At 30.7% G+C, this 17162-nt stretch overlaps 1 protein-coding gene across 1 annotated transcript; it reads right to left on the reverse strand.

The window, feature by feature from the left end:
• Positions 6633–11161, reverse strand: LOC109359293 (phosphatidylinositol:ceramide inositolphosphotransferase 1-like). The gene is made up of 12 exons (XM_019603908.1): positions 10614–11161; positions 10210–10299; positions 9275–9361; positions 9111–9179; positions 8806–8886; positions 7943–8014; positions 7719–7779; positions 7538–7640; positions 7207–7302; positions 7083–7129; positions 6874–6995; positions 6633–6770 (listed from the first exon to the last, which is right to left on the reverse strand). The coding sequence occupies exons 1-12, from the start codon at positions 10644–10646 to the stop codon at positions 6690–6692; spliced, it is 942 nt and encodes a 313-aa protein (XP_019459453.1). The 5' UTR covers positions 10647–11161; the 3' UTR covers positions 6633–6689.

Genomic DNA, 17162 nt, shown 5'->3' on the forward strand with positions numbered 1-17162 from the left:
AATCAGATTCCAGAATAATATGCTTAAAACCCGAATTCCAAGCCAATCTCAAACTGCAATCCATAGCCATAAGCTCCTCTAGAATAGGAGATCCAACATCAAAGTTAGTTGAAAAACTAGTCAACCATTTTCCTTCATCATCTCAAAGAACACCTCCTCCACCCATAATACTAGAGTCTCGAATGCAGCTACCATCCACATTAACTTTAATCCACCCTACTTCTGGAAGACACCAATGGCTCCTTGCTGTGAAAGCATCATTACCCAACTAACACCACTCCTAGAAGTCCTGATGAACGTTGCCAGCAACAAAATTTAGATCTAAGTTACACGAATCAAGGGTGTAACTATTTCTGCCCCTGCAAATCCACCAAACAACAACCAAGAAGAGAAGCCTGTTACGATGCTTACAATTTTTTAAAACCCAAGAACAAAAAGGCTAGGTTACCCAAAAGGAAGAATGATCTTAACCGAAAGACATGCATCAGATCCTCAACACATGCGTTACATCTCATACACATGAGATTTGTTGTCATATGTCTCTGAGAACGAAGAGCATTAGAAGGGAAAGCCTCATGAAAGCCTAACCAGCACATCAATTTGACCTTCTCCAGGACCCTAAGATGCCAAACCATATTCCAATCCTCAGACAAGAGAGCATCCTCCTCCTCAAGTTTTATAATCCACCGATAAACAAAACTAGCTGTATAGTTTCTCGATGAATTCCCAACCCAAGTCCACCCCTCTTCCTCGGACAGTGAACCCAGAGAAAAGTTGCTGCAAATAATATCTTTCTCCTATGCAGGAACCATAATGTAGAGAGAGCTAAAATCCCAAGTGCCATCCTTCCAAAGGTCCTTCACATGAAGTTGAGTATCATAAATATTGAAAAATCGATGTAGTTACATAGTTTCCCGAACCTTGACCAATTGTTATACCATAAGGACCAATCCCTCCTCCCAACTGAAGATTCAAACCATCCTTAAAAGTATTGGATGCTTTCACAACACTACGCCAGGTATACGACATATTCGCTTTAGTCAGAGCAAACACCAAGGAATTATCACCCAAATACTTATCTTGTAGGACTCTCTGCACCACAACTTATCCGAAATATGAAGTATATTCCAACACATCTTATCAAGTAGCAAAATATTCGTCGATCTAGCCTTTCTAGTTATATTAAAGTAGGGTTTCGAGTTTACTTTTTTTGGGTGCAAGAGTTTCGGATTTACCAATATGTTCTTTATTTCTCTGTAATAATTATAGCTATTCATTTTCATTTATTATCACTTTTATTAATTAGGTATGGGTGAAGTTGTAAGAATTGTTATTAATATTGTCTCGATTTTCTAAAGACACAAATAATTAGAAACAAATCTAACTTGCTAAAACCACCATTAAAATGACCAAGTTTAGTGTTAGATATATTTGAATTGATAAAAAATAATTTTATATAGGATTTATTTAGTTTTATTGTATTTGAGATTATTTTTAGTTTAAGCTTATCCGGTTAGTTATTATTTAAGTTTATCATCTTATCATTTGTAATAACTTCTGTTTTATAATAAATTGTTTGGACTATCTCATACTCAAGTTTGTCCATTCTTTATCATCATAGATTTCTTCATGGTATCCGAGCGATTTCATTCTCTGTGACATGTTCAATCACTATTCTGTTGTTGGGATGTCAAAAATTCAAAACTCATTAGTCATTTCCATTTGTTTTGTCACCTTCTCTTTAGTATTCATTTATTTTTTCTTGACCTCACAATTTCATATTTCATGGAATAGATATCCAAATCAATAAACACTTCTCCAATACAACAATTCACTTTATTTATTAGTAATGCTATTTTATTTCCTCTCATTGATGATTATACCACTACACAATTCACAGTGACATTCCGATAATGCATTTTTTTACTTCCATTGATGAGTTATGTTAGTAATGACTTTTCTAATTATTGACGATCATTTCGATGATGATTATTCCAGTGGTTTCACTGGTCACCAACATTCATTCTAGTAGAATTTCTACATGCAAAATTTCCAATTTACAACATGTTTCCCACGATCTTTATGAAGTACATATAATCATTTAATTATTTTCATTTTTGATAGAATTATTAACACTTATTCAATTAAGTGTTAATGTAAGAAGTTTTTCAAAACTAAAATAATACCCTACATAAGATCAAACAATGTCCAAAAATAGATGGGATGAAATGAGTAGGCTTTATTATCACAAATGAAAAATAAATATTACATTATTTTTTAATAATTTTTTTTGCATTTCTTGTTTAGTTGAAGGCATAAATAATTTTTTTTGCATTTCTTGTTTAGTTGAAGGCATATCATTTTTATTCATTTCTTTTTAAGATGAGACTTCTTTTACACACATCTCATTAAACCATCTTACTCATACTTGAAATTCTTCTCATGGGGTGCATTAGTATACTTTTGTGTTGCATGAAACTTAAATCAAAGAAAAAGATATTTGGCTTAGCTTTCAAGAGTAACAAAAAAGTTGCTTCTTTAGTGGGGACCAACTGCAATGTTTTCTTTGGAAATAAATCCAAACAAATTTCCATTTCTCTGATATATCAGGTACATGAATTACTTAATGCTTTAGATAATGTACAATCTTGACCAAAGTGAAGCATTTTTTATTCATAATTTTATCCAATCTAGTTCTACTTAAAAGGTTTGTCTATGATATTTGAGGAAAATGTCATTATTCATTCATATCAAGCAAAAAAAACAGAAATCAAACTAGGGTGTGGAAATGGTATCTAATGCATTAAAAACTGGGACTAAATTCTTAATTGTTTAAAACTTATATTATTGGCCAAAGGAATAAAAAGACAAAAGAGATAAAAACATAGTTCAAAAGTCTCCTTTGTTTGGTTCTCAATATGCTTCTGACATCATTTTTTTCACTCTTTATTTCCATTCATAAAAAGATGCAAGAAAATTATGTCCCCCTCAAAAGTCACAACAATAATGGCAATAGAATTGAGAGTTCATGATCACAATCACATAATTGACCCTATTAATTTGTTGTAAACAAAAGCACTAAACAAAACTGTATCATTCCCCCAAGTGAGACCTGATGTTAATATTATTCATAGCCATGCCACAATTATGATCTTTTATCACTTACAAATATGCTTGTAATTGCACTGTGTGTGTATTTTTTGTGTGTGTTTGTGCATCTCACAATATGAGTAGCCCCTCTTTTGTGCTTAAATTACTTAGAGCATCACCCTTTTGTGTCAATGGCTCTTTGTTGTGTAGGGTATGGAATATATGCATGGTTAATATGATTCTTTGATCTTTTTGCTGTCTATTGTTTGTTAAACATAAGAGTGTAATATCTATGCAGTATTACTATATATATACGGTCAGTTAGTCAATATATCATATATTATTCATTTATATTATTTTTTAAGAGTTAATGATAATTAAAAATGAATGATAATGATGAACTGACAATATATAACATTATTACAATATCAATGCATACATTCCACATGCATGATCAGTGTAATTACAGTCTATGGTCCATATTACTGAAGGAGAAAGTTAATCGACATACATTGTGTTAGATATATGAGAAAATCTAGACTGTTTTTAAATATTAAACTAAGATAGGAGTGCTCAAGAATATCTTATCTCAATAACTTGTTCATATTCAAAGTTAATTGTAATGAATTTAAGTTTTAGACTTATAAAAAAGAAATTAGACTATGTTTTCTGAACCAGGTTATATCTAAAAATTTATATACATTTTTTATAATTTTGTATAAATAATAAGACTTAATCATTAGCATTTTGTATAACATAATAATATTTTCATGTTCATACTATTTGTATTGAAATAGATACTATAAATATACATTAGTTTTAGGTCTATATTTATTTGATTTTGTAATTTACTTATGCCTAATACTTAAATTTGTGTTTTTTTATAGGTAAAGCTTTTGATATGAAGGAGAGAGTGAAAATTATGTTGATGGAGATCACCTTTTCCTAATAGTGTCACATTCTCTGTCTAAAATCAATCATATATTGATACATGGATAAAAGAAATTTTAAAAAAAAAAAAGTAATAAAGTTAAGCAATCTAATTGGTTTGGAATATGGAATGAGACACCATTTAGGACAGAAGATATATATCCAAAATTATAATGTCGTTGGTATTTGAACTTAGATGCTCATGCTACACTTTGTATACTATATTAACATATCAAATTGACTCTATTTTATCCAAAATATTGTGAGGTAATTATTAATTAGAAATCAAATGTTGGCATTTTGTATCCTCAAAATAACGAGTCAAATCTAGGTTATATTAAATTTATCTCAATACTTCTTGTAAACACCCCTTAAACATAGATAAGTGTGTTATCAATAACTTAAATGGAAGTATAAGGGGAGGGTGAGTTTCTGATTGAGTACTCAGGCAATAGGTAAACGAGAGAAAAACATAATTTTGATGAGCATGCTCTATAATATATCTTACTTTCACTAGTTGTGGTCTCTCTTTGTGTTTCTTAATTGTGCTTTATATATGAACCAATAATGTTGACACCCTTTTAGGTTTCCTTACACCATCTTCAATGATGCAATAAGCACATGAACCTTAGGAAAATGAATAAGTATCTGCTATCCCAAATGATGCCTAATATCACATCCCGGACTAGTGATATTAAAACAAAAATAGAAATAATAATGAATATTTAATTTTTTTAATTAACATGATATATTTTCATTGGTTCGAGACATAGTTTGAGACCACATGGTATCATTGTCGTAGGAAAATATACGGCAGCTTTATGAGGCTATACATGCATTGGTCACAAAGCTTTTCCCTTAACATAACACGCCAATCCATGGTTGAGGTACTATAGTAACATTGTTGAGTTTACTTGAGAAACATGATACACATCAAGTGTTTTTAGAGGCATGTGAAAAGGAGAAGATGCATGTGATGGGTCTATATCTTATAAACAGAAACCATAGGGAATTTGAACTTGAAAAGTGAAAGTGTAGAAGGATTGGGACAGTTCACAAAACATTATTATTGTGTCATAATAAGTAGCACATGCACATGCTAAAAGCGCCATGGGATGGTTCATATCACTTGTCAACATTTACGTTTTAGGAATTAATGAAGTATTCATTACTTGTATTACCATTATTACCATCAAACTCATTAATTGAGCCCTACAACAATAATCAGTATTAAGTTACATTCTTCAAAGTGAGTGGCATCAATATTTTTCTCATTAAAACTTAGCTATATACTCTTCAAACTTTATATCATATATCAGTGATTTAAATAGCGGCCGCTATTGTAGTTATGATGATTGTTGCAACCGCATCATACTGTAATTACGGTGTGATTCCAAATCACAATGATGCGACTGTATTGGGCCGCAATACAACATCGAACCACATCAGGCCCATTGAATTCAATTTTTTTTAATTACAAAATAATTCACACTGTATCGGCTGCAATTACCACAATCATAGTAATCGCAATGTTACCACAATCGTAACCGCAACCACAATTTAAAACACCATATTATATTATTATTACTAAAATTCTAGAGTCCGGAAAAGAAGAATGAATAAACAAATATAGTCAATTCTGCTCTCCCATGTGAGAGTCTTTACATTGAAATGCAGAACTTAATACTCTAAATGAGACTTATGAAGAACATATATTACATTACTCTTAGGGTTAGTTTGAGAGTTGAATTTTAGAGGGGAAAGAAGAGAAATAGAAAATTTGAGAGTAATCTCAAAAATATATTTGATATCTCTCAAACCTTTCATTTCCATTCATTCTCCTCCAAAATTCAACTCCCAAACTAGCCCTTAGGATTTGTTTACGACTTGAGTTTTAAAGGGAAAAAAAAGCTTTCAGAGCCATATAGCAAATATATTTAATGAGTCTGAAATCTTCTCTTCATCTTTAAAACCGAACTCATAAACAAATCCTTAAAAACTCTACCAATATTGTTGCCCTCAGTAGGTTAATAGTCCACCCACCTGAGAATTATTCATGAATAATACTCTCGCTAAAAATGATTCGATATGTAATGGCCATGTATTCAAGTCCATTATATTTTAAGTGTCTACAAAGATTTTCTTGTCAACAAGCAAGAAATGCTAGAAATTCAACATATTTATAACTGTTTGATATAAAAAGTTATACACAGTCAATACATTATCTACCATACATTTATATTACTTATATTTAAGAGTAAATAAATATAAATATAGTAAATGTTACAATAATGGTAAAAAAATGTTCTCACTAGCTGTGCATACATTTTTTTCCCCTAAAATATGAATTACTTTTATATTAGAAGCCTACTATATTTTCCTAATAATTTCCTCACCATTTAGCAGCATGAAGATAAATGAAAGACTAAAATAGATGCTGGGAAGACTACTGAAATGGTAAGAAATATGGATTGGAATTTTAATTGGAACATATGCTGATGCTAGTAATGGATCAGGGCTGCAATATATTAATAATCACAACCCAGTTACAAATTAATACAAATGAAAGAAGCTGCAAATATTCCATGTAACTAAATCTCCTAAATTGAAGGTTGTAGCTTTTCTAACAGTAACCATTTTGCATTAAATCCAATTTTAAGCTCTTATATCTATGCACCATTCTTTGCAGAATCAGCATGATGTGCAGTGCCATTTTCTAGAATCTTGCCATTAGCTTGAATTCTCTGCCTCTGACAATAGAACCATGTTATGTCCAGAACATAGACAATGACATTATAGTTTAAAAAATAAAGGGTAAGGGGCAATGAGACATGACAAGTAGATTTTTTATACCCATTCTGAAGGGTCTGCAGAGTTTCCATTCAATAATTTGTGGTTCTCATCTTTGCTCCTGCCACCTTTGTTGTCTTTGACGCTCATCGGCAATAGCATAGCTGCACTGGTCCGGTCCATTTCTGCGGAATAACTAAGTCAGCACAATAGCAAATAGCTGCTTAAGTAGATGGAATAGCAGATACATGATTGCATTTGAATGTGCTGACCTGGTAATTTCTTGTCAACAAAAAATACCACTAAATTAACAGTATACCTGTTAAGATCAAAACAATAAATCGAAAAGGTAATGGATCATAATTTGCTCATTACAACTCGGAAAATGCTGCTTACCAGGCAACAACTACGTCAACTGTGTAATGTTTGCGCGATGCTATAATCAGAAGGCTTTGAATCACAACAAGAAGCCACCCAAGCTGCTTTATACATCTGCAGTCATTTATGGATATAATCACAATAAGTCAAAAAATGGAAATTTAAACACAGCATAGCAAAATATGACTAAGATTACGACTTATAAAATAAATGGAGCAACCAAAACAAATAATGTTTAAAAGAGCGGTCCAGTATATTTCAGAAGTAAAACAAATAATCTCTTGGCAAACATAAATCTTCGTCAAAGGTCAGCCAGACATGTATAAGAGAATCTTATGAGCCAATTTACCTTTGTGTGCCATATTTCTGATATGTGAGAACAAAGACTAGAGTAAAGATCATGTGTGATGAAAATATCAAATCACCGCATCCATATAACACACCACGGGGAACTGCACAATAAAAACAAGATGAGATCGAAAAAAGCACGGGCATTTAGAATCAATAACTCCAATAAATAGTATACTAACAATTAATCAAGAGAACTTCATGGACACTTTTTGGAGGAGGCAATCTAGCGAGTTCAGATCCCTGCATAATACATGAAGTAGTTTAAGTCAAAAAATTATTTGTAACAATGACTTCACAAATTATGTAATTTAGTGCTCACATAGAAAGAAAAAACGGTTAAACAGAAAACAACATGATGCTTGTTACCATTGTTTAAGAAGAACAAATTCTCAAATAATTATACCTCACGACAATGGTAGTTCGGACCAGGAAGTTGTGTAGAATAGAAGGACACTATGCGAAGAGCTTGACAAGCCTGCAGAAATTAATTACAAATGGAGCCAAATGTAATCAAATAACCGTCATATATTGCATCAAAATGCAACAGGTTAATAAACCAATCTAATATTTAAAATGGACAAATTTACGCTGCTAACTACACTAGAAAAAGGAAGGCATGTATATGGTAAAGGCATGTACATGGTAAAAGCATGTGAAACATTAATAACAAATCTATGATCATCACAAGGGTCATTTTTCAGATCATTTATAATTCAGCAAATATATTCATTTATTTTTAATTCCTTAAATTGCTCAAATTACACATTAAACTTAAAGTTCATACACACTAAACTTAATTAGATTCCAAAATAAAGGACTCATCATTCTATATAAGACATCTCATTGAATTCCTTCATTAAGTTTCATAACGAGTTAAAGGGATAAGAAACAATATTCAGAGGAGAAAAGAGAAAAAGAACACAAGAAGTTTTTTGCTTATCTATTTTCTGAAATAAGAAGAGTTGACATGAATTATACACCAACAATGAAATAAAAGTAACAAATCTTGAATTTAAATATAACATCCTAGGTCCTTGTAGAGCGGAAAGAAAGTCAAACAGCTATGATTATTACTTTTACACAATGCACGGAAGCATAACTTGACAAAAACCGCCTAATCATGACACCACTTTAATTATCAACATTAAGGGCTGCATTTTATGTTGTCAACACACTATAATCCCATTACCAGATAGCACTCATCGGTTAAACAGAGTTCTAAAAACTTATATAATACTTTAATAAACACATGTAGAAAATACTTACAACTAAGAATGATAGAACTCTGCACCATATTAGAACAGTGTAGATCTTTTTGTCCTTGAGTATGAAAGGATGAAATGTCCACTGCAAAAGTAGAAATCGTTGTAAATGTCATTAAACTTCATAAAAACCACAACATTTATCACATTATTCACATGTGAGAACTTTGTAGGAAACTAACTATACTGGTAATCATGCGAAAGCCAAGACAGGTAGAGGAAGATAAAGGTCATTATAAAAAGACGGGGAAAAATATCTCAATGTGTCATTCAATGCATGCTCAAAGCCGAGGGGGAGAAAATCCTTACCAGGAAAAATGATACAAAGATAGTTGTAAACAGTGTTTCACTTAAATAGGCTTTGTCTTGCCCAAGCTCCTGTAGCACCACCAAGGTAGAAAAATTTAGAAGGTGTTCCTAAGTAAGACGTATTTATTAGCAAAGAGAGAGTTAGGGAAGTGACAATTACAAACCGGAAGAAGGAAGAATCCAAGATCTTGTAGTGTAGGGCCAGGTTTATGTAAATAATGAACTCCTCGTGCAGCCAAACCATGAATATACTGTAGAAACAAAGTTAAATTTATAAATAGCTATCAAGCATTACAAGAAACTAAAGCTGTGTTAAATAGCCAAGTAACTTTCTGTACTATAATAATGCCGCGAATGCATAACGTTGACAAGCATATAAAACTTACAAAACCCTTGTCTCGAACAGAAAAAAAAAGTTTGATAAAACATTTCTGCTCTATATTTACCTTCAACAAGTACTTGCAATCTATTAATGGTATATTGGTATTCAATGAGAGAAAGTGAAACATTTTATCGTCATGTAAAACAGAGAGCCTCAGAGCTCCACATGGTCTTAAGTAAATTTGTAATTCAGATGATAAAATAAGTACAAATTGAAGTCCTTTTACTTATTTCAGCAATCAGCATTTCACTTCGGCCACAATTATTCATCATATTTTGAGCATGCATTGAATGCCAAATCCTAAGTATTGCGGAATGTACAAACAATACTGCACAAAGGTTACTAGTTCCTTGAACTTTAACTCATTGAGATACCAAGTTATCAATCTCTCTTCACACATGATAATAAACATTAACAAATAAAAAATGTTTAGTGATTAAACCTAAAAAATAGTAATATAAACCACATTCCTAATAAAGCAATGAATCTGTAGAAGTAACCATACCAACATGAAAGAAAACTTTTTGTAACGTTCAAGTAAAGTTCCAACACAACCACATGTGAAAACAACAACTTTCAGAAATCTCAACTCCACAAAAAAGGAAAACAAAAGGACCCATGCATTCTTTTCAAAAAAGGGTAACCAGAACAAATTAATCTGAAACATTTCATGAGATTGATCTATCAAAACAAGGAACCAAAAAGAGAAAAGAGAACCTGACAAATAAGACCAGCGAGAAGATACTTCCAATTCTCAGCAAGGAGGTTGATCTCTGTAGTTATCTCTGCACAAAATCTCTTCCATATCTACACATCCAATAATTTAAATTTCAAACAATTATAATTAGAGTGAATACCCACTTTTTTCCTTAAAAAATTTGGCGTCTACAAATTTTATCCAGAAAATAAAAAACCAAATTAGTACTCAATAATTGTAAATGTAAGTCGAACTAATTTCTCATTTGATATTTTTAAATCATTTCAAGTTTTTTCAATTTTTGATACGTATGAAAATTTTGAGTGACGAAAATAGATATTTACTCTTATAACTAGATATACAAAAACACATTGGTATGAATAACAAGTTGTAGTAATCATTGGAAATGGTGAAATAAAACAACCTTGGAAGCTTCACGACCAATGTAAAACGACATGTTTTTGTTGTTATTGATTGATGTTGAAAATGATGCTGTTGTTGTAACCGTAAGAGAAGCACTTCCACGTTACTTCATAACAACATTGTTAAGGTCAACATCGTCATTGCTACCTCAAAAACACAACAATAATTCCATGCAAACCCAGATAAGAATCAATGCCTCTCTAACTTTCCCACTATCAAAAATTAAATCTTTCGTTGAAAAAAATCACACCCAGAAAAGCAGAATCAGGAATAAAACTTAAAAAATGAATTTTTAACAGAAGAAGATCTAAGCATAAAAATTAGGACCCAGAAGAAAGATAGAGAGAACCTAGAAGATGATCACAAAAAAAACACAGTTTTTCACAGAAAAAAATGAATATTCAATGGAGAAAACAAAAGGGGAATTTTATAGAATGGGTGAAAAGCTTTCTCTCTGTAGAATCTCTCTTCTGGGTGCTTTCTCTTCTTCCCTTTTCTCGCTTACTCTGACTGCAATGCACGCGAGTTGAATACGGAGGGATACTCGAGAAGACGATAACAATAAACTATTTATATATATAGAAACAAAAAGAAAGAGAAAAATCATTTTTTCTTCCATTTATTTATAAAAGAAATTAAGTTTTCAATTTTTTTTGCATTTAAAATAAAAAGTAATAATACAAAAAGGTGTTGGTCTACTTAAAAAGCCAAAACCCAATGTAATCACTTCACTATGGTTGAATTTATATACTTCAAGAGCGAGGATCCACTAAGTTTTTTCAACTTCCTCCTCATCATAACCATCAATTTTATGCATATCTAATAGTTTAGATCTACTAACTAATTCAAACTATTGGATTTTCCTAGAATTGATAGAGAAATAAGTTTTAAAAAACTTACTCTTAGAATAAATGGATATATCCTCATAATTCAATGTTCCTCTCCACTTACTGTATGTCTCATGTTATTTGGTTAAATATTTTTTCTTCTGTTCTTACATTGTAAGTATCAGTTTATTTTTTCTAGTAGAATGTGGAACATGACAAATTACTTTAATTCCTACTTTTTGTAAGTAATTATTGATTGTTGGGAAAATGGTGTAAAACTTAACAAACAAACAGTTGATGAATATACATTTAGAAACCTTCAAAATGTGTATTATTATATTAGCCTTTAGGTTTGATTTGTCCCTACCAATTTAAATGTATCAGACGCAAATGAGATGAAAAGCAATTTTCTTTTAGAATACTATGAAAAACCTTGATGTGATTTGCAGAAGCACAATAATCTTATCTTTCAATAATAGTTTATAGAATTATGTTTCCTTCACTTCTCTCATACATTAGAAAAATGAAGGATAATTAAGAGATGAATTTTTTTTGTTCTATTCTATTATTAATTATCTCTATCTATAAAGATTTTCATGTCAATTAATGAAGAGAAATACATCATGAGATTCTCAACTATTTGTTATAAGATAAGTAATAACTCCTTCTTTATACATTTACTTTAAATTTTTATTTTCTTTAAAAATATTGTAAGATTAAATTCCTACATTTACAACTTTAATGACAATAAAATAGATATAGTTAATACTTTTAATCTATATGTATATTTATTTATATTATATTATATATTATATAATATAAAACTAAAATATCTTATAACTAACTACATATGATATTATTTTTTTGGTATATTTTACCCTTCTAATTAAATATTGCTATAATGTTTTCTCACATAATAAACGAAATATTAATGGAAGTTAGAGAAATTACATGCACAAAAAATATCAAAATCACCAATGCAATTTTTAACGCAAGTTTTAGTAATATCACAATTCATTAACATATTTTTCTATTACATAAATTATAATATTATCTATACTCAATAAAAATAATATATAATTCTATAAAATGAAATATATAAAAATTAAATATTTAATACTAGAAAATAAGAATGTAGGTCAATAGTCACGAAGTGGCTGTCAACATGCTAGTATGAATAAATTGAGAGCATAATAAAAGTTGTATTTAAAATATAGAAAGTCTTATAAAAATAACTATCAAAAAATCTTGAAAATAATTTCTTAGGACCACAAAAGTATTTTATTAAATATAAACTATCATTCTCATTGACCACTTTGTTTGTGTTGTGTTAAATCTTTTCAAAATTACATAATCATATTTAGATTGACAAGAATAGGTATCATGAACTAGTATGACAATTATTTATTCTTACTTGTATATGTCTTTTAAATTTGTAATGCACAAATTATAGCATAAGTTAAGAAATATAAATAATATGTTTATTTGTATTAAATTTATGTAATATTTTAACTATTACATCTGTTCTTTTTATTTGTCTTATACCAAAAAAACATGTTCCCTAAGAAATGTGTTGATTTACAAGACATTTGCTATAATTTTCCTAATATATAATTTTGCTATGTTGTCAGTAATTTTCTACACTATTTACATGAATCAATAAATTTTTAAATAAGAGTGAACATGAAAAATTTATGATAAAAATGACACTTTATTTTTTAACTTTTTGTGGTGCTTGTGATTTTGAATCGAAAGACTACAAAAGAAGTGAAGGCAATGTTGAGTGTATATTTTTGCAGTTGCACCACCAACACACGTTATCTATGGTTGAGATGTCGGTTAGTCGGTTCCTGTTTTCTAGGGAATGAGAGCGTAAATTGTATGTGAGTGTAATATACACGTGAGTTGTACAAACTAATTTTACTAAATTCCACGAAAACCGACGGAAGTTCCATATTAAGTTTAATCGGTTTAAATTATCTATCTGTGATTTCATAAATAATTAGTAATTTTTACCTAAAATATATAGTTATATATAAATGTAAAACTTTATATAATGAATAATTATGTATAATTATATTGAATTAATAATATCTTCGTCGTTTTTGGATGATAGTAAAACAAAACATTAGAATAATGTTACGTTTTTTTTAATTTTTAAGTGAACCACCCGGTTTATTTCTCGGGTTAATTTGGTTTAACTGAGTTTAACACAGTCGGACTGAAATTTTTTCGGTTCAAAATGGTCCAACTCTGATACGGTTAAGAATGCAATACAGAGCCTTTTTTAAGTCTGGTTAGACCGGTCGGACCATCCGGTCTGGTTCTCACAACACTGGTATAAACATTTATACACAACTACTACATTATCTATTATTCATTTGTATTAGTTTTTGATAAAATAATAATTTTGAAAATAGATGAGGATGATGGATTGAGAATGTATAAAATTCTTATATGCACGGTGAGTATATCATACATCATTCATTTGTAATATGTTAACGGTTAAGAGTTAATAATAATTAAAAATAAAGTATATATAATAAATTGGTTATGTATAAAACTCATATACTGTTGGTATATACATTTTTTTCCTTTTTAATGATTACTCTTTTAGTTATTTCTTACTTGTTATATTGTTATCAAAATATTTATCATTCATAATTAATTGACTATCACATATTTTATCTAAAATATAATAATAAATTTGAATAATATAATGATATAAAAGTTTAAATGGAGGATAGGGTGTATATTACACTATTTTAAACCTTTTGATATTTAAAAATTTAATACTTTTATATTTTTCAATATTGTTTATTTCTTCTCTTGGTCTCTTTGATGTAGTTTTCATAAATTTAATGGCTCAAATATATTAATAAAAATTTAATGAGGTATTTTAGTCAATTTTTATATTAAAATTTTAATTATTTAATAACTTCTTCAGCTATGTACATAATATTCAAGATAATAATAATCTGCATTATGAGGAACTAAGTTTTTCTATATAGTTTTAGAAATCAACTTTCATTAAATTGAAAATAGAAAGATGCTAAGATAGTAATAAATTTTAATAAATGTTATAAAAAGATTGTTTAAAGAAACATAAAAATTAATTAGATAACAAAAGATATTACATTTATCTTTTTGAAAAATGATGGGCTTTTTTCCTAATATCATTAATTTTAATGTTTTTCCGAGGAGCATCATCATACATAAATATGACTCTTAATCTAAATTTTCGTATGGAAAGATGAGTTTAGGGCAGATGGAATATGAAGTGGATCAGGTGGAAGTGGAGGAACTATTCAATTTCAGCTAATTTATGAGTGATACTCTGGAGAGTTGTAATAATGGCTTCATATCGAATAATATTTTGTTGTTCTTAATTTTCCTTTTTAATTTCTTCATGAAAAGATGAGTAATTCAGTCATATGTGTCTTTTTAGGTAATCTTAAGAAGCATTGAAAGAATGAAAACACCAGAGAAATTCTTCTAAACAATTAGGAAATTAAGAAGGAAATGAAACAAAAAGAATTCTGGATTTTTTTCATTCTCATATTACTTACAGATTACATACTACCAAATGGTACAAGGATGGTAGATCTGAACCTTATATATGTTCCAATCTTACAAAGAAGGGACAACCGTTTTGCATGAATTAAATAAAAATTGTAGATGTTAATGTTAGAAAATTCAACATAATGATAATGTAAACTCTAACAGAGTATATGCAACAGATAATAATTTCTTCAACTTGCTAGAATCTAAGAGGAACAATATCAAATAATGCAGTAACACACAAGGGACACCAGAATTTTAACGTGGAAAACATTCCCAAAGTGAGAAGTAAAAACCACGGACACAAGTCAGTCAATCAAGCTCCAATATAATCAAAATAGGAATACAAGAGTGTCTCCAAAATATAGCACAAAACGTGCTCAACAATACGTCATACAACAGAGCAACAAGCTTGAAAATGAGAACAAGAAAAACTAGAAACACAGCTGTTGTAACAACTCGATTTCTACCACCTCGGACGTCGTCTCACCGATCCAACTATTCAGAATGAAGTACTATAAGTTGTGAACCTACTGTCCAAATTTCAGCCCGATCCAACGATAAACGAAGACGCAGTCGCGACTTTCCCACGGCTGCTCGGAGTTCCTGTGTGTTGAGTTTTCTTATCTTCTCTCACACTTTTCAATTGCCTCTTTTTGCATAAGTTGTCTTGACTCCCTTGCCACATCTGACCCCTATTTATTAGATTAAGTAAGACAAGTGGGCTTTGCCCAACTGAGTCTTTCTCCACACAGGAAGGGAGCCCAAATCCAACATATCTCCCCCTCACAATTATGTGGAGAGAATCGCCAAACCGACGATCTCACAACAAGTTTCAAACTTCCACCTTGTTAAGGCCTTAGTCATCATATCAGTACCATTATCATCTGTATGAACCTTAGCCAATTCCAACAACCTAACATCCAAAACATCACGTATCCAATGATACCTCACATCAATGTGTTTGGACATAGAATGAAAAGTTGAATTCTTCCCAAGATGAATGACACTTTGACTATCACAAAATAACAAGTATATGTCTTGGACAAAACCAAGCACCTGCAAGAATTTCTTCACCCAAAGTAACTCTTTGCATGCTTCTACAATGGCAATAAACTCTGCCTCAGTAGTGGACAATGCAACACACTTTTACAACCTGGATTGCCATGCTACAGCTCCCCTGCAAACTTAATCAAGTAACTTGAAGTGGACTTTCTGGAATCAATGTCTCCAGCCATATCAATCAGTATAGCCCACAAGAGTAGGTTTATCACCTCCAAAACAAAGCCTCAGAAGTACCACAAAGATACCTCAAAATCCATTTCACAACATTCCAATGCTCTCTACCTGGATTTGACAAAAATCTACTAACTGAACCAACAACATGTGCAATATCTGGTCTTGTACACATCATTGTATACATCAAACTTCCCACAGCATATGCATAAGGAACCCGTTGCATATCTGATTTTCCAGCTTCATTTGAAGGATATTGTTTAGCACTCAACTTAAAATGAGTAGCAAGAGAAGTGCTTACCACCTTAGCATTTTCCATCTGGAACTTCTGTAACACTCTCTTAATATAGCGTTCTTGTGACAGCCAAAGTATATTTTCTTGCATATCTCGCATGATTCTTATACCAAGAATCTGCTTAGCAGCTCCTATATCTTTCATGGCAAATGACTTGCCTAGTTGCTTCTTTAACCTATCAATCATGGAAATATTTTCCCCAAAAATAAGCATGTCATCAACATACAATAACAGGATGATAAAATCATCATCACCAAACTTTCTAATGAAGACAAAATGATCAGAAGTAGTCTTCTTGTAGCCTTGCTCACACATAACAGACTCAAACTTCTTGTACCATTGTCGTGGAGCCTGCTTCAAACCATATAGACTCTTTCTCAGCCTATACACATAGTCTTCTTTCCCTTCAACAAGAAAATCATCAGGTTGTTTCATATAAATCTCTTCCTTCAAATCACCATAAAGGAAACCATTTTTTACATCCATTTGCTCTACCTCCAAATCAAGAGTAGCAGCCAAACTCAATACAATTCTAATGGATGACATCTTCACCACAGGAGAAAAAATCACACTGAAATCAACACATTTCTCTGTCTGAAACCTTTAACCACCAATCTGGCTTTATACCTTG

This window comes from Lupinus angustifolius, chromosome LG11, assembly GCF_001865875.1.
Source record: "Lupinus angustifolius cultivar Tanjil chromosome LG11, LupAngTanjil_v1.0, whole genome shotgun sequence".
NCBI lineage: Eukaryota > Viridiplantae > Streptophyta > Magnoliopsida > Fabales > Fabaceae > Lupinus > Lupinus angustifolius.